This window comes from Tiliqua scincoides, chromosome 2 (assembly GCF_035046505.1).
Source record: "Tiliqua scincoides isolate rTilSci1 chromosome 2, rTilSci1.hap2, whole genome shotgun sequence".
Lineage (NCBI taxonomy): Eukaryota > Metazoa > Chordata > Lepidosauria > Squamata > Scincidae > Tiliqua > Tiliqua scincoides.
Window position 1 is genome coordinate 114,991,713 of NC_089822.1, and position 18,293 is coordinate 115,010,005.

The following is an 18,293-nucleotide window of genomic DNA, read 5'->3' on the forward strand; positions in this document are numbered from 1 at the left end:
GAGGGGGGCGGCAGAGGGGCCCGGCTGCGCGGGGGGAGGAGTAACTGCCCCACGCGGGGCAGTTCCCTCGCAGGGGGAATTAGCGTAGTTTTCCAAAAGGGGAGGCGCCGAGGGGTGTTCTGCGCAGCCCCCCTCCCTGCAAGGGGGTCCCAGAGAGGAGGCACGGGCGGCGGGGCGGGCGATCCACGCCGCCTGTCCGCGGCCCGGGGTCTGCAGCTCCTGGGCAGAGCAGGGCCTCGTTCTGGGGCTGCAGTCGCCCCACGTGAAAAGAGGCAGGTCTTTGCCCGTCCAACGGTGCGGTGCCGGGAGCGTCTCGGCATCCCTCTCGCAACTGCTCTGCACGGGCTGCCTGCCTCCGCCAAGTTCCCATCCAGGGTCTTTGGCCCCGGGAGAGTGGAGGCGCCGCCGCCCCCCGCTTGGGCAGGGTCAGCCTGCGTCGGCCGCTTCAGAGGGTTGGTTGCTGGAAGGGAGACTTCTTCGAGAGTGGGGAGGAGCTTCCTATGGCTGCCGCTTCTCCCGTCGCCCCGAGCGGGGGCTCCCCAACAGGTGGCGGGGCCGCGCCGGGGCTGCTGCAGCCCCGCTGGAAGAGAGTGGTCGGGTGGTCGGGCCCCGTGCCTCGTCCCCGGCATGGACACAGAGCCGTGGCCATCAAGGAGCTGATCGTGGTCTTCGGAGGGGGCAACGAGGGCATCGTGGACGAGCTGCACGTGTATAACACAGGTAGGGGCTGAGCGGCAGCGCCGTCCGCGGGGGGAGCTGCCCATTGGTGTCCGGGGGGAAGGCGGTTGCCCACAACTGGTCCCGTGAGTGTGGAGGAGGAACTCCGGGGCCTCGCAGAGAGGAGGGCGCCTGCAGGATGGGGTCTGTTATGTTTTGAACACCGGCGCTTCCCGCACCTGCAGGCGGGAGGACGGTGCCGGGCAGAGCCAGGCTCCTCGCTCCAGCTCTGAGCGCTCTTCAGCCCTTTGGGGTGCTGACTGGCGCCCGCCCTCCTGCTGGCTCCGTTAGGATTTCCCGTCGGGAACTTTCCTGCGTGGGGGCGGCTGATGGTTCAGCGAAGCCTCTTGCTAAGAGGGCGAGCGAGCGGTCGTCTTGACGCAGCCGCAAGCCCCCGTCATGGGTCCCGCCGGGGGGCCGGAAGTGGGCTGGCCAGAGGAGGGTCCCGGCCAGACTGCAAGGGCCCGGCCTGTGGGGACGCGGGTGAGTCTAGCTCAGAGCGCGGCGCGTCGAGCGCAGCTTCTCTGCTCGCGCTGTGCCCGCACTGCACTTGCGCGGCAGGCGGCGGGGCGCCGGCGAAGGAGCTTTTCCTCCCCAAGGGCTTGGCGCGTAAAATTCAACTTTCGAACGCTGCAGCCTTTAACTCCTTGCTGCCCGGTCGACTCGGAGCGGCGCGCCTGTGCGATGCGCTGGGGGTGGGGTGGGAGGGGAGGCACGCGGGAACGTTCCGCCCGTCGCCGGCGGGGAAGGGCGCAGACCCTTATCTCGAGTGTCAGGCGCGGGCCGAGGCAGTTCCTAGTCCTGGGCTGCGGAAGGGCTGCGGGCTTTGTGCCTGTACTCCCAGGGCGCCACAAGCACCGTCCCGGAAGACTCCAGTCCACTGGAGTGTGGGGGCTGCTGACTTAGTCGTTCAGCCAGCTCTCAGCCGTCTGGGGAGCACCGACTGCTGAGGCAGATGCGCAGCCTGGCAGTTGCGGGACTGCTGAAGGAAGGTTGCAGAGCGCTGCTCCCCGCACTGGGAGTGCTGCATTGAGAATTATGCTGAAATGAACTCTGAGGTGCTGACTGAGAACAGCCTTCCCTTTTAGTGTCTGGAGCTGGAACACCTTGAAGGCTTTCTTCACAGCAGCCCTTTCTCCATGCCTGGTGTCCTGTCACCTGTGCGAATGTTGTAGCTTGGAAAGCTTTTTTCCAACTTGGTGAGAAAATGGAGCAACCTCCAGTTGCGGGGTCTTTACACTATGAACTGCCTCTTTTGTAACACCTGCATGAAATGAAGAAAAATAGTTTTAAGACAAAAATAATGGGGTATTTTGAAAAGGGCAGATGTATAATAATAGTCAACACGTTTTCCATTTTGGAAGAAGAAGCATAAATACATACATCAAGGAACACCAAGTGGAGAATTTTTTCTCAACTAAACTATCACTTTAACTTTACCCCCAAATGAGCAATTTGGGAATTGACAATTTTTAAAAAATACCATCGAAACCTGGAAATATGCTTTCTTCATAGAAGAAGAATTTGAGTCCAGGTGTTTTGTTTTTCTACTTTCCCAATAGTCTAATTGCAAACACAAAAAGTGGTGGTGGGGATTCTTTGCAGCAGGAAGGAGACTTTTAGGCATCTTGCTGGAGTTGCTGCATACCTTTCAAATAGAGATGTTTGTGGTGGAGCTTCCAATCTCTTCATTGGGGTTCAAGATTCTTTCAGACCTCCCAGCCAACATGTGTATCTATAATATTATTATTATTATTATTATTATTAACAGTATTTATATACCGCTTTTCAACTATAAGTTCACAAAGCGGTTTACAGAGAAAAATCAAATAACTAAATGGCTCCCTGTCCCAAAAGGGCTCACAATCTAAAAAGATGCAAATGAATACCAGCAGACAGCCACTAGAACAGACACTGCTGGGGTGAGATGGGCCAGTTACTCTCCCCCTGCTAAAAAAAGGAGCACCCACTTGAAAAAGTGCCTCTTATCCAATTAGCAGGGGTTAATTATCTATATAAAGGGGTTAATCTGTATAATTAAGATTGTTAAATTGAGTGGGAACACAGCGTTGGTTGACTTCAGATTGTGTAGGATGAAGCTTTGTGTTGGATTTGCCAGGATGTGTTGGGGGTGGTGGAGGAATTATATCTTCTCTCTGTTTCTCATCAGTTTTGGTTATTGGATCACTTAAAACAGTTCTGTGCAACCAGAACTGGGCAAGAGGGATGGGTTCTAGTTTCCTGATTGGCGGCTGCTGCCTCTCTCAGATTTCCCTGATAGGCTGCTTCCTTCTGCTGTGTTCACTGTAAACCATTCTAGCTGGCAGAGCCCCCCTGTTGCTGGATCCTGCCCTGGTCTCAAGCACTGAGGGAAGCCTTGACCCAGACTGGGAAGGAACACACTGTTATTCCTCTGTTCCCTCTGTCAATCTCTTTCTCTTTTGTATGCTGTTGTGCTTGTAGGTACTGTTGCATTTGCTGCTTTATCTGCTCAAGGCAGACTGTAGCCTCAGCATGCTTCATGCTAAACTCTGTGTTGACAGGCTGTCCTATTTGAGAACAATAAACGTAGAGCTTAATTGTCAACTGAGAGAACAAAAAAAGGGGTGTTACTAATGACAGCAACCTAATTTTGGGAACAAGGGAATCTGTCATTGTAGTGAATGCATACCACTGTCTGTTCTGCCTTCCGATCAGATACAGTGTGCATCTTTGCTTCACTGTTGCTAAGCTGAAAGAATGGGGAAAGCACCAATCCCATTTCCATGTCATGGCTTCATCATATAGCATCCTGAGGAATTATTTTTTTTCTCCAGATCAGTCTTCTACCCCATTTGCAACCACATGCTGAATTTAGAATGGCCCTCCTAACTTCCCTTTGCTTCTCTTCTAGCTACAAACCAGTGGTTCATCCCAGCTGTGCGGGGAGATATTCCACCTGGTTGTGCAGCCTATGGCTTTGTTTGTGATGGAACTCGCCTGCTTGTGTTTGGGGGGATGGTGGAGTATGGCAAGTACAGCAATGATCTCTATGAATTGCAGGTGAGTCATTGCAAGGTACAAGGCTGTTTCTTCTCAGTTACGGAAAGCAGTGGTGGCCAGAAGGTTAGTCCAGGGATCTCCAAACCCCGACCCGGGGGCCAGATGCAGCCTGTGGTGAGCCTCTATCTGACCCACGGTTAGCCTCTGGCCCACTTGTCTGAACACGACTGGAGCTGTGCTCCAGTCATGTCTGGAGGGTATTCTGAGGGCCAGGGAGGCTGTGCGCCTCTGAAAAACTGGAAATAACCTTTTGTGCCCTCTGAAGGCCTTAGATTACTTTCTGAGGGTCAGGGAGTCCTCCCTGGCCCTCAGAGCACGCTTCAGGTATTTCCTGTGATGTGCTGTTTCTGAGGTATTTACTCCTATATATTTAAAGTGCCTTATTTCTGTGGTGTATGCTGGTGCTTGGAGAAATCCTGGAAATTTGAACCCATTCATTCGTTTATTCATTAATCTAAGTTCCAACTTGAATGAATTTATTTAAATTTTATATTTAAAATTTTTCTTTTCTTGCCCTTGACACCACGCCAGGTATTTGATGTGGCCCTCTGGCTGAAAAGTTTGGAGACCCCTGGGTTAGGCAAAGGAAACTTGTACTGGTAGTACTACTGGTCCAATGCCAAGATTTGTCATTTGTTTATTTAAATGATTTTTATCCCTCTTGTTCCTCTGAATAAACAGAGTGCTCAAGGCAATGTACAAAATGAACAGTAAAATGCAAAAAAAGATCAAAATATATAATATGATAATTGTAAACAATCAAGAATAGTGCAACAAAAAATTAAAACAAAACACAGAATATAATAAAAAAACTTAAGCATTTAAAAAGGGAAGGTCAAGCAGAAAACAAAAGTTTTCAGTCCTCCCTGGAAGGCTAACAGGGAGGAGACTGTTCTTAATCTCAGTGGGTAGAGTTCTATAATAAAGGTGCCACAACAGAAAAGGTCCTGCTCCTTCTTGCTATCAATCTGGCCTCTGCCAGAGGCAGCTCACGCAGCAGGCCTCCCTCCCCCCCCCCCCCCGCTGACCTTAGGGAATTGGTCTGTTCCTATGGGAGGTGGTTCCTCATCTAATTGATTCACCCAAATGATACTGAATGAAGCCATTGGGGGTCTGTAGAATTTCAAACCTCTAGAAGTCCCTTCCTGTGATCATTCTTTTTCCTCCCCAGCAAGCATACTTGCCATTTATGTGTAGAATGTTTTTGACATGAAAGATCCTGCATTGCTCACTTGCTTTAGCCATGTACTGCTTGGTTACTCTAGGCCAGCCGCTGGGAGTGGAAGAGACTGAAGGCAAAGACACCCAAGAATGGACCACCACCCTGCCCACGCCTTGGCCATAGCTTCTCATTGGTGGGCAACAAGTGCTATCTATTCGGGGGACTGGCCAATGACAGTGAAGATCCAAAGAACAACATTCCCCGGTATTTTGATTGTATCTTGCCTTGTATTGTGACTGGGCTGCAGTTTGGACTTGGGTTTAAACTGTACTGAAATAAGCCACTAGTGTTGGGAATTTGTTTGTTGCTGTGGAGTTTACTACCTCCCCCCATTTTTGGCCCATTAAAAAAAAATTCTGCCTTTAAAGAATGACCTGTGTGGGCCCAATTGTTTGGATAAGCAATTGAGAAACCAAGAGGTGTGATTTCTGACTTGGCTTTCATACCTTCATTTCTTGGTGTATTTGTGTTCGATTTTCTACAGATACCTGAATGACCTCTATATCTTGGAGCTGCGTCCAGGTTCTGGTGTGGTGGCCTGGGATATCCCCATCACTTATGGTGTGCTTCCTCCACCACGGGAGTCTCACACTGCTGTGGTATACACAGAAAAGGACAACAAAAAATCTAAGCTGATCATATATGGTGGCATGAGTGGTTGTCGGCTGGGTGACCTCTGGACACTTGACATTGGTAATGGCATTGGGAATAGAATTTTAGGGGTTGGGGTGAAGTGTTTGAAACAGATGTTGAGTTCTCAGCAGAGTAGGTTCTTTGAGTCAGGAGAAGGAAGTGTTATCTGTGTGCATCGTAAAAAACTGGGAACAAGGGTTAGGTACTGCAGTAATCTCTTCACTATGTTTTTCCTCTTCAGATTCTCTGACATGGAACAAGCCAACCTTGAGTGGTGTGGCTCCCCTTCCACGCAGCCTGCATTCAGCCACAACCATTGGGAACAAGTAAGCCCTGTGCTTGACATGCTTTAGTCTGATGCTATACTCCTATGAGTTGTATTCAGCTTGTGTTCATCTCCTCTGTTTTTCTGGCAGGATGTATGTGTTTGGGGGTTGGGTGCCCCTTGTCATGGATGATGTCAAAGTAGCCACACATGAAAAGGAGTGGAAATGCACAAATACTCTGGCCTGTCTCAACTTAGGTATGTGAGGAAATCTACTCTACCTTTTCTAGTTTCTCCAACATTTCTGACTTTTGATTGGTTGGTTGGTTCTTTCTGCAGACTCCATGGCTTGGGAGCCTATTCTGATGGACACACTGGAGGATAATATTCCAAGGGCACGAGCTGGGCACTGTGCTGTGGCCATCAATACCCGCTTGTATATTTGGAGTGGTCGTGATGGCTATCGCAAGGCCTGGAATAACCAGGTCTGCTGCAAGGATCTCTGGTATCTTGAGACAGGTGAGAGATTTGAATGTAGAATGAATATACTGAGGTCCAATACAAGCAGGTGAAAATTGTGTATGGAACAACCCTTGCTTGACTATTTGCCTTTAAAATCAGCTTGGGGGAGCACTCATTCTTCCACATATGGGAAACTGCATGCTGATCTCCCACACATAGAAAACTTTACACGTTAAATTAGCCTTCTTAAGATTTTAACTTTCCACATGAGGGAGATTCTGATAAGAGAAAAATTTAAACATGTGGAATGGAATGTGTGTACCATTATAGACTGCAGGGTAAAATGGCAACTGTTTTGAGTTCGCTTTGCATTAATTCTCTATGTTGAAAACTAACATCAAGGAAAGAAGGCTAGGCTAAATTCTGACATAGTAGTCTTTCACGCAGAGGAGAGTGATCATTTATTCTTGTTTAACTTGGAAGAGTGTTCAAGCATACAATTCTTCCACCTGCAGGAGTAAATGGAGCAGGCAGAGAAGGATTTACACAACACGACACATGAAGCTGTAGCATTCCTGTCAGAAGTGCTGCTGATGGTTGAGGATGTGATTATTTGCTTTGGTTGGCTTGCTCTGTGTTCAGTTCACTGTGGAACCATTAGTTTGTCTCCCAACTTGTACTAGGTTCATAGGCACCCTCATTTTGCCTCTTTACTCCAACAAATAGTATAAATTAAATAGTTTCCTTGCTTTGTGTGTTTAGAACGAACATGTAAAATAGTATAGAATAGCATTATCTAAGGAGCATGAGAAGATTGAGATTTTTTTGTAGGGTACCCCAGGAATAATCTTCCTAATGCCACCTGCTTCTCTCATTCTTCCCTTGCAGAGAAACCTCTGTCGCCTTCACGGGTGCAGTTGGTTCGTGCTAACACCAACTCACTGGAAGTGAGCTGGGGTTCTGTTCCAACTGCTGACACTTACTTGCTGCAGTTACAGAAGTATGATATCCCAGCTGCCACATCGCCAGCTGCCAACCCTGTGCCCTCAGTGCCTGTCAATCCTCCTAAGAGCCCTGCTCCAGCGGCAGCTGCCCCTACTGTGCAGCCACTGGCGCAAATGGGCATCACCCTCCTGCCCCAGGCTGCTGCTGCTGGTGCTGCCTCTGTTGCTGCCGCTCCTGCCCCACCTACCACAACCACCATCCAGGTGTTGCCGACTGTGCCTAGCAGCCCATTGCCAGTTCCTGCTGCTGCTGCCGCTCCTCGCCCGCAAGGTAAGGGAGAAATCAGAGAGGGAGGCAGGCAGCATAGTGCCCTGATCTGTATAGTCATAGTTGCATCCATTCACTTGCTCCTTACAGCCACTGAAATGTGTGGTACTTGCTCATGTGCATGCATAAAATATCCTCTATTGAGGTCTGATGGGAGAGCTGTGCTTAGAATCCCTTCCCTCTTACAAGGTGTGCTTTCCCATGGTCCTCGGTCTTGGAAAAAGCTCACAATGGGGTGCTATGGGACTTCTACCCAATCTTTATTGTATAAGAAAATGCAAAGCACATCTCTTAACATTGAGCCTTTAGGGATATGATATGTTAGTTTGGTTACTACTCTTGCTGTTAGATCTGAGTGCACTTTTTTGGTATGGTTTTTTTAGCTTTTAACATAGGATGTGGCAGAGGAGTAATAATTCTGAAACAGAAGTCAGATTCTAGACTTCTAACCTGAAAAAGAGTTAAGGATTACATTAAATGTGCAGTGCGGTCCTAGCCTGCTTTGGTTTCCTTTTGTTAAGTGGCAAGAGGGGGAGGGAATCCAGTTTGTAGTAGGGGCAAAGGATTCAGTTCCCCAATTCTCCCCCCCCCTCACACAAAAGAGTGCCTTGACCAAATGATATGTGTAACATGTCATTTGATCCCAAGAGGACTGGTTTGTCTAACAGTCTGCACTCTAAGCTTGGGGTTGTGGGGAGATGGAGCTACACTGGCCAACCTTTTGGTGTGCTTTAGGTTCCCTGCACTAGTTATCAGTGCAGCAGTCTATTATTGAGCAAAGGACAGAGTACTCAATCTTGTCTCATACTAATTTTGAGAGCAATTTGGTGATTTTTGCATTGTGTTTCCTAGCCCTGGGACAGGTGACCAAGGAAAAAAGCTCTGGTTCCCTGCCCAGCTATCTGCAATTAGCTAGGAATATCGGGCTTTGTTGTCTGAAAACCATAGTTGTGGCCTGCTGACTTGCAGTAACTGGGATTTTTGTGATCAAAGTTCCTGCCTCATTGTGTTTGCCCTCCCTTGTCTCCGGCAGCTGTCCCAGCTGTGCTAAAGGTTGCAGGCCCACAAGCTACCACAGGACCTCCTTTGGTGACAGTGCGTTCTGCAGGGCAGGCTGGAAAGGGCCCAGTGACGGTAACTTCATTGCCAGCTGGGGTGCGCATGGTGGTGCCCACCCAGAGCACTCAAGGAACGGTGAGTACTGCACACATAGGGGGCCTATGTTGGAAGGAGTATTCATATCACCCTGGCTTTGCTAAGGCAAGAGCATCTACATGTTAACTCCCTGACTGTCTCCTCTACTCTTCAGGTGATTGGCAGTAGTCCCCAGATGAGTGGCATGGCAGCTCTAGCGGCGGCGGCTGCTGCCACTCAGAAAATCCCACCATCCTCTGCTCCTACTGTGCTGAGTGTCCCTGCGGGCACCACCATAGTTAAGACTGTTGCTGTTTCCCCGGGCACCACCACACTGCCCACCACAGTCAAGGTGGCTTCTTCACCAGTCATGGTGAGTATCTGCAGTGTACTCTAGTGAAAGCAGTTTAGAAGTCTGCAAGCACTTCAGTGGGGTAAGAAGGGGATAGCCTTTGTTTGCAAGTGGAAGTGCAAACAGAATGTTGGGAGTCCTTGCTGCTACCCTACTTCCTTTTTTAAAGCTATGTAGTTTTTGTCAGGGTTTTCTAAGATGTCCATTCCTATTTAATATGGATCCTGTTTCCTAAAACACAAGGTGAGCAACCCAGCTACCCGTATGCTGAAGACAGCAGCTGCCCAGGTTGGCACTTCCGTCTCTTCATCTACCACCAATACACCTACCCGGCCCATCATCACTGTGCACAAGTCGGGCACTGTCACTGTAGCACAGCAGGCCCAGGTGATGACTACTGTGGTTGGTGGGGTGACAAAGACCATCACGCTGGTGAAAAGCCCCATCTCAGTGCCTGGAGGCAGTGCATTAGTAAGTATCAAAGTGGAGTAGTGGAGGCAGGTGGTTCAGAAAGTGGCTATCAGTCTTATCCTCTGTAGAAGTACAATTATCCTCTGTAGTATAAGACTCTGCTTTATGTGATGCTCTGACTTCTCTGAGCTGTGGATTTCAGACATGGCCCTCCTTTAGCAATGAGGAATGACTTTGGTGCTCTCCAAGAAGTCTCTACTCATAAGAGAATAACACAGAGGGAAGGGACTGGTTGCTTCATAGTTGGAGGTGTTGAGAGCGGTTTTGACCTGTAGATAATCTCTTGTGTTGTCTCCTTGGCAGATTTCTAACTTGGGTAAAGTGATGTCTGTAGTTCAGACCAAACCCGTTCAGACATCAGCCGTGACAGGCCAGGCATCTACAGGCCCTGTAACTCAGATAATCCAGGTAAGAATATGTGATAAGGGAGTGATGGCCTTATTTGCACCATGCTCTTGTACTGGGGTCAGTGTTGGTGCTCCCACCACCTTTTCCAGTCTGCAGGTGGAGCTTGGCCATTGTGGTTCTCAGCTGGTGGAAACTAGAAAGACTTTAAAATTCTTTTGATACTAATGCTCTCCACTTTTGAGGGGGTGACCCATGGTAGAATGGCGAGAAGACTGAAAAATTAAGAGAAGAATTAAGATTTCTGCTCTTTTAGTTGTCATCTTTTTTATGGCTTAGTTCTTGTTTGTTGAATATAAGACTTCTGAAACTCTCTTCCTAAACAGTTTTGGGGGGGTCTTTCTCTATTTCCTTAGACCAAAGGACCCTTGCCTGCAGGCACCATCCTGAAGCTGGTGACCTCAGCAGATGGGAAGCCCACCACAATCATCACCACCTCCCAGGCAGGTGGTACAGGCACCAAGCCCACCATTCTGGGCATTAGTAGCGTCTCTCCCAACACAACAAAACCTGGCACAACTACCATCATCAAGACCATCCCCATGTCAGCTATTATTACCCAGTCAGGTGCCACAGGTAGGTAGTTGGAATGCAAGCGTGGCAGCAGTCTTCATCGTGCAGAATATTGCAAACGTGCATGGTGCAGACATGGTGCTATCATGGTGTGATAGCAAGTCTAACCTAGGCATGGATGAGCAGAGCAGTGTAGCAGCCAATGGGAGCACTAGCAGGATGGTTGCAAGGGCATGTCAAGATGTGCGTAGAGCAGATTGTGGTGGCTAAAGCCCCCAGACAGCTCTGCTTCACTTTGGTTCTTCCAGGTGTCACCAGTAGCCCTGGAATTAAGTCTCCCATCACCATTATCACCACAAAAGTGATGACCTCTGGCACTGGCACACCTGCCAAGATAATCACAGCAGTACCCAAGCTGACTGCAGGTCATGGGCAGCAAGGTGTGACACAGGTGAGTCAGCTGGGCAGAGTAAGAGGTATGGGGGGTGCACCATCCTATTTTATTTTAACCTGTCAAATTGCACCTTCACAGGTGGTGCTTAAAGGAGCACCAGGTCAACCTGGCACTATCCTGCGGACTGTCCCTATGGGTGGAGTGCGACTTGTCACTCCTGTCACTGTGTCTGCTGTCAAGCCTACTGTCACTACCTTAGTGGTGAAAGGAACCACAGGTAAGTGATGACTTAAGTTAGCTACTCACATGAGTGCATTCACTTTCCCTTACAGGACCTGCAGATGTGGGGAGGGTGTCTGATGAATTTGCTCTGCTACTGTGCCCAGCTCCAGGGTGAATGCTGTCTACGTCACAGCTCATGTGATCCTATGCTTGTTACACAACTGGGTGCCAGGAGCATGTTCTTTCCACTATGCAGATTATATGTCCTTAAACAATTTGCCCAGGGTCCTCAGAACTCTTTTGTCTGTGTGATGCTAGGGAAACAAAATGAGTTTCTGAGCCTTAGAAATTAACACACTGTTCAGGTTACCAATCAACAGGGTTCTTGCATCTGTTCTATTTTTGTTTAGGTGTCACAACCTTGGGCACTGTAACGGGTACGGTTTCAACCAGCCTAGCTGGGACTGGGGGACACAATACCAATGCATCTCTGGCTACACCTATAACCACCTTGGGCACCATTGCCACACTTTCAAGCCAGGTCATCAACCCAGCTGCCATCACTGTCTCAGCAGCACAGACCACCTTGACAGCGGCAGGGGGACTGAGCACCCCCACCATTACCATGCAGGTATGGAGTGGGCCAAATAATAATTTTGGGGTTTTTCCTGATAAACGTGTAAAGTCTTTGAAAGGGTTATTGGTGTAATTGATGGACCATAGAGTCAGAACAGATGCAAAAGGGGTGATGGCTTTAAAATGTGATAAGACAAATTGATGGAGGAAGGATTGGACCAACAACAGATATTAGTCATGATAGCTAAATAGAATCCTCTATTTACCTGATGTACCTCGGAGCACTAGTTGCTGGGAAGGGCTGCTGTTGTCTTGCCCTCTTCCTAGGGATGTTTTTAGCTGTAAGAAACAAAGTGCTGAGCTGGATGGCCCCCTGTTGGAGAAAAGGATCTGGGGCCCTGATTGTCTGAAGAGTTTGGATTCCATCAGGGGTTTAGATGAAGAAGGGACGTGAACATTTCCCCTCGGGCAAAGCAGCAAATAGGAATCTGAGAACTGTGACTGTGAGGAAAAACTTGACTTGAACACCCCCATTTATAACACAGCAAATGTTCAACCGTAAAATAAATTGCCCGCATGTGCTCCGTGGCCATAGATGCACTGAATGAACTGTTTATTGCATTGGATGGGAGTAGCAAACAGCTCAGGAAATGGAGGTATGATGTGGATGGAGTGGGCTTGCTGCTTCTACCCATCTCTTATCTCTCCATGTGTCCAGTGGACTCTGGGAGCAGTTTATTGCTTACCACAGTCCTGTCCTCTAACTGGCAAAGTGAAGTTATGTATGCTATGTTCTTTCACCTGCATCTTTAGTCCTTTTGCAGATTTTCTTTATACTGAAGAGCTGGTGTACTGTAGTGGCTAAGAGACTGAGCTATGAATCAGCAAGTGCCCAGTTCAAATCTTGCCTCTGCCACAAATTCACAAAGTGGCTTGAGGCAAACTTCTCCCTCTCAGTTCCCCAGCTATAAAATGGGGATAATAATACTTGTCTTACAGGATTGCTGTAAAGATTACAAGACAAAGTCATGTGTTGACCTTTAAGTGTGTGAAGTGCTTATATAAATACTCATAGATTTCCTGAACACTAATCTAGTACTGTATCATAATATATGAAACCAAATCAAGTAGGAAGGTAGACTGGCTTTGGGCCTTGTAGTGCCACCTTGACTTTTGAAGTATAGTGTAGTGCCACCTTGACTCATTTCTCCCACGAGAGCAGAGCTGCTCTCTTTTTTCTGTTAGCAAAATAAGATCTGCAGAATGTGATGGAAGGTTGTGGTGGTAAAAATTCTGGTCTGGTGCCACTTCAAAGTGGGGTAGCATAATTTTGAATGCTTGCCTGCCCCCCATCCTCTTGCATATAGAGAAAATAAGTGCCTCAGAGAGAAGGCTATATTAAATCTTTCTCCTTGATGTGCTAGTTTCACCATGCAAAAGAATATTAATGTGAGGAAACATTCCAGTAAGGTGTAGTCCACCATCTGCAGTCTGATGTAGTATAGTGGTACCATTTCATTCTGTTTAATTGCTCAAACTGTACTATGTATGTCTAATCAGAAGTTATTTCTATTGACTTCAATGGATCTTTCTCCCAGGTACGTGTATTTAGGATTGCAGTCTAAGAGCCCAATCCTATCCAATGTTCCAGCCCCACGATAAAGGAACAAATGTTCCCTTACCTTGAGGAGATCTCTCTGACTGCCTCACTGCAGGAATGCAGCGCACCTCCTGTTGGCACTGCTACATCAGCACTGGAAAGTTAGATAGGACGGGGCCCCAAGTCTCATTTCTTTGTAATGATTTAACAAAGTTGCTCTGACTGAGGTATTTTGTTAACCTGCGTGTGTCTGTCTCTTTCAGCCTGTCTCCCAGCCCACCCAAGTCACCCTGATTACGACACCTAGTGGTGTAGAGGCCCAACCGGTGCATGACTTGCCTGTCTCCATCTTGGCCTCACCCACCACAGAACAACCCACAGCCACTGTCACAATAGCTGAATCGGGGCAGGGAGACCCACAGCCAGGCACAGTCACTCTGGTGTGCTCTAATCCGCCATGTGAGACACATGATACTGGCACTACCAACACAGCCACAACAACTGTAGTGGGCACTTTGGGTGGGCCAACCCACGTGCAGTTTGTGTGTGAAGGGCAAGAGGGTGGTGCGCTCCAGCCTAATGGTAGAGTGGTACGTGTCTGCTCCAATCCACCTTGTGAAACCCATGAAACAGGCACCACAAATACAGCCACCACTGTGCGAAGCTCTGGTCAGAAGATGTGCTCCAACCCACCTTGCGAGACCCACGAAACAGGCACCACCAATACAGCCACCACCTCCAGAACGGAGAAGGCACCTGCTGACCCACCGTGCCAAACTTTTCAGACTAGTGCCACTGTCACTACAATGACAGTGAAGCCCATTGTGGGCACAGGTCAGCTAGTGTGCTCCAACCCACCCCATGAGACCCATGAGACAGGTACCACCAATACAGCCACCACCGCCACCTCCCACATGGGCAGGGAGCAACCTGATGGTGAACAAAAAGAACCAGCCAGCAATTCGTGCCAAACAAAGCAGACAAATACCACCAGCACCACCATGTCAGCAAAAGCAGATGTGCCCACAGAGCAGCCATGCCTGGTCCAGATGGTAAGCTTGACACCACAGAAGTCAGATACTGGTTCGCTCAGTGTTGCATCTGACCTTGCCACTGCACAGACTTGTGAAAGGCAACCAGTCCCAAAAAGTCTCAAGTGTGAATCCCATCATACCCACACCACCAACACTGCCACTACAGCTAGGTCCCTCATGGGCCGAGGGCAGGTTGATGGTGAGTGGGTAGGATCCACCAACCCTCCGTGCCAAACACAGCAGACCAACTCCACCAGCACCACCATGTCTGCCAAAGCAAATGTACCTATGAAGCAGCCATGTATGGTACAGATGTTGCCAGACTTGATCACAAGGCCAGCATTCTCAAGTGCACCTTGCACACCCCACAGAATGGACACCAAGGACAAAGGCGCTCCTGTGTGCTCCAGTCCACCTTGTGAAATTCATGAAACAGGCACCACCAACACAACAACTGTGGCTGCATCAAATATGGGCACTACTCAAAAGGCTTGCTCCAATCCACCTTGTGAGACTCATGAAACGGGCACCACCAACACAGCTACCACAGCCACCTCCAGCATGGGCACAGGGCAACAGGTATGCTCCAATCCACCATGTGAGACCCATGAAACTGGCACCACCAATGCAGCCACCACCACAACATCCAACATAAGTGCTGGGCAACAGGTGTGCTCTAACCCACCTTGTGAGACTCATGAAACGGGCACTACTAACACAGCTACCACAACAACATCAAACATGGGGGCCGGGCAGGGTGACAATGCCCAGCAAGCTCCTGTGACTCCACCTTGTGAAACGCAGCAGGCAAGCTCCACTAGCACCGCCATGATGCCTGGCATTGGAGATGATGGCACCCAGCCTTCCAGCTCAGCTCTGGCACAGGGAGGAGGCTCTGAATTGGGAAAATCCCCTCAAGGAGAGGTCACAGGACCTGTCCGGACACCACCACAGAGCCCAGCACCCAGAGTGTGCTCAAACCCTCCCTGTGAGACTCATGAGACGGGAACAACCCATACAGCCACCACAGTCACCTCCTCCATGGGGTCCAACCAAGGTAAGAACAAGTTGGAGAGCTTTGGGAAGTTTTCTCATTTTAAATAGTCTCCATCATTTTTACACTGGGTGCTTTAAGCCATTGATTTTCAGACTGCTTTAGGTGAGGATCCTCAAGCGCTTAAGGGGGGTCCTCAGTGAAATTGAGGGGTTCCTGTTATTTGATCAATAGCAGACAAACTTACCTGAAAGGCAGCGTGTTTATTGCTTGCATTCTCTTCCCCCCTCCCCTTGCGGTTGTGTGTGTTCTAGATGACATTCTCTGTCCACACAAAATAACACTGAGGATGAACAGATCTTGGATGAATTGCACATGTGCCTTAATCTCTCAGAATCCTTTCCAGCGTGGAAAGTCCTTAGCAGATGAGTTTGTTGAAGGATTCTCTTAGAGTGGGAAACCTTGAAAAATGCTACTTCGGAAGACACCAATTCAGATCTGCAGGCCCAGCTACTCCTCCTCCTCTACAGAAAGCCAATTCTGATAGTGCCCTGGTTTGAGTAATGGGGACAGGCCCCACTAGAATCTAGAACTAGAATCTAGAACTCTTGTTCTCGTTGGGCAAGAGCTGTGGTCTTGTCTTTGCTGAGTAACCTATTTTCCTTTTTTGCAGATCAACCACCTGCTACCAATGGTCAACAGGGAGAGCCTGAGACAACTGTAAGTGAGAGCACTGCTGCTAGCAGCCCCAGCACTGTTACAACTACCGTCCCCTCCACGCAAACTAGGGCAGTCACCACCGTCACGCAGTCCACACCCCCTCCAGGACCCTCTGTGCCGGTGAGAGTTACGGAGCAGGATCTTGGTCTTAAATTAACTTCCTCTTGCTCTAGTGTCTGTCCCATTGGTTTGCCAGGTGTTGGAGACGTGGCACCTTGCAGGATACTCTGACGTTCACAGAAAACTGTTAGAATGGGTATGGCTATTTCCACCTTGTTAATGCTGTACCAACTGAGAGCCCAATCCTGTGCTTGGTGGCAAGGCTTCGTGCCATAAGGCATGTTTGCGAGGCTCTCCACCAGGCTTCCGCCCGTGCTAGCCCAGCGCCGGCCAGTGCTGGGCTAGCGCGGGGCCGTGGCCCAGCTTCCTTGGCTTGGTGGTCTCCTGGACCGCTGAGCCGTGGCACAATAAGCAGGGGCTGGGACAGGTGGGGAGGAGGCATTCTGGGGAGGGGGCAAAGAGAGGGCATCGTGAGGCATGATGCGGGGAGGGGCCAGGCTGGAGGTTTGCCAGGGGGAGGGAGCGAAGTGGGTCCATGGAGCTCTGCTCTGCAGAATCCAAGGTGCTCATTGAGGGTTCCGCGCCCTACATGAGCGCTTTTACTTTGTGAGCCTGGGTGTCCCGGGCAGCTCAGGACTGGACTGGCTGTTCCCTTGGAAATCATTCCTTCGACAGTAAATGCCACAGGTGAAGTTTGGGGTGGAGGACTTGCCCCTCCCCCATTGCTTACCTGTTCACCCGCTAATACCGTATTCACTGTGCACATTAACCATAAAGATGGAAAGGAAGAGAAAAGGGTTTTTTCTTTATTTTGCATCTTAAAAGGGAAGATGATGGTGCTTCTCAAAAAAGAAAAGTAATGAAAAATATTGAAGGAAGAGAAGGAGAAGCTGGAGTTATTTGCCATGATCGAAGCACTCAATTCTGGGTGCAAGCAATGAGAATTTATTTTTAAACATTTTTTTCCGTTGCCTTTTCTGCTCTAGGAGAACTCAAGACAGCTTACAAATCAGAGGAACATCAAACAGTAAAATGTTATGTGGGGGGAAAAAATTGAAGCCCCTACCACAAGCCTCATCCCCCTCCAAAAGCTGAGCAGAAAAACAGGTTTTAATTTTTTTTGAAGGAGTGCACAGTAAGGGCCAATGAAACTTGGTGGAGAGCATTTTGCAGGATTATTTTGCAGTCACCACTGAAGGGCCCTGCTCTTGGTGAGTGCCTATTGCACCTGTGGGGATAAAGGCACTATGAAGCAAGATAATCGGAATGATGGGTCTCCATTTTGCTCTGCTCTGCACTCCTCTTTTTTCTTGAAGGCATTTGGTTGGCGTTTAGGATTGGAGTATTGAGCTAAATGGATTCTCAGTCTGCTGCAGCATAGATGGTTCTATTTTATCTTCAAGGTTGCTTAGAAGCTTTTTGTAAACCATGTGAGAGGTACACACTTGGGAAATCATTACTAGGAGGGGTGCTAGACAGCCCTTGCTCTTCCCGTACATGCCCCTTTGCTTTCAGGTCCAGCTTTCCCATCATCCAGGCTTCTAATTCTTCCTCCTCCCGGTTGCAGAACATTTCATCACTGGCTGATACCCCTGCAGAGAAGGCAACTCCCCCTGCTGAGGCTCCTGCCACCACCAGCACAGATGCCCTATCTGGAGCCCCTGAGCCACTTCGGCCTTCTAATGAGATGCAGATGGCAGCATCTGAGCTCCAAGAGCAAACCCAGGCTGCACCAGCAGGCACTCCACCCACTGAAGGTCCACAGGCTGAAGCTGCTTCCCAGCCAGAGCTCCAGAATGCTGTGGACGAAGCACCACCCACGACCCCTGCCCAGGAGCCTGTGGCTGTGGTGGTGTTGCCACCACCAGCTCCTCCTGCTGCTCCACCCCCTCCAGAAGTAGAGCAGTTAGCCTTACCCCAAGAGCTGATGGCTGAGAGCCAGGCAGGCACCACCACGCTCATGGTGACGGGCTTGACACCGGAGGAGTTGGCAGTGACAGCTGCTGCGGAGGCTGCTGCCCAAGCCGCTGCCACAGAAGAGGCACAAGCCCTGGCAATTCAGGCAGTCTTGCAAGCTGCCCAGCAGGCTGTTATGGGTGAGTGATCCTCAAGAAGCTTTTGGACGTGAGCATTCCTGTCCATCGTCTTCTCTCCCTGTGCTATAATCTACCTTTTTCTTCAGCCGGTTGAATGGTTACTCTAGCA

The 18,293-nt window shown here is 49.3% G+C and overlaps 1 protein-coding gene across 2 annotated transcripts in view; it reads left to right on the top strand.

Moving 5' to 3' along the window:
- The window catches only part of HCFC1 (host cell factor C1), a 24,381-nt gene continuing 6,088 nt past the window's right edge, over window positions 1–18,293 (top strand). Inside the window, exons 1-19 of one of the 2 annotated variants that reach the window (XM_066617606.1) lie at window positions 1–720; window positions 3,611–3,759; window positions 5,025–5,185; window positions 5,466–5,674; window positions 5,856–5,940; window positions 6,031–6,137; window positions 6,219–6,398; window positions 7,230–7,616; window positions 8,647–8,807; window positions 8,923–9,120; window positions 9,343–9,570; window positions 9,874–9,978; window positions 10,332–10,551; window positions 10,797–10,939; window positions 11,021–11,159; window positions 11,515–11,735; window positions 13,544–15,371; window positions 15,982–16,028; window positions 17,656–18,184. In XM_066617606.1, the coding sequence (XP_066473703.1) occupies window positions 501–720; window positions 3,611–3,759; window positions 5,025–5,185; window positions 5,466–5,674; window positions 5,856–5,940; window positions 6,031–6,137; window positions 6,219–6,398; window positions 7,230–7,616; window positions 8,647–8,807; window positions 8,923–9,120; window positions 9,343–9,570; window positions 9,874–9,978; window positions 10,332–10,551; window positions 10,797–10,939; window positions 11,021–11,159; window positions 11,515–11,735; window positions 13,544–15,371; window positions 15,982–16,028; window positions 17,656–18,184 (5,317 nt within the window). In that variant the 5' untranslated portion in view covers window positions 1–500. Of the gene's footprint in view, window positions 721–3,610; window positions 3,760–5,024; window positions 5,186–5,465; window positions 5,675–5,855; window positions 5,941–6,030; window positions 6,138–6,218; window positions 6,399–7,229; window positions 7,617–8,646; window positions 8,808–8,922; window positions 9,121–9,342; window positions 9,571–9,873; window positions 9,979–10,331; window positions 10,552–10,796; window positions 10,940–11,020; window positions 11,160–11,514; window positions 11,736–13,543; window positions 15,372–15,981; window positions 16,149–17,655; window positions 18,185–18,293 lie in introns of both variants that reach the window. The other variant, XM_066617605.1, reaches the window with a different exon arrangement.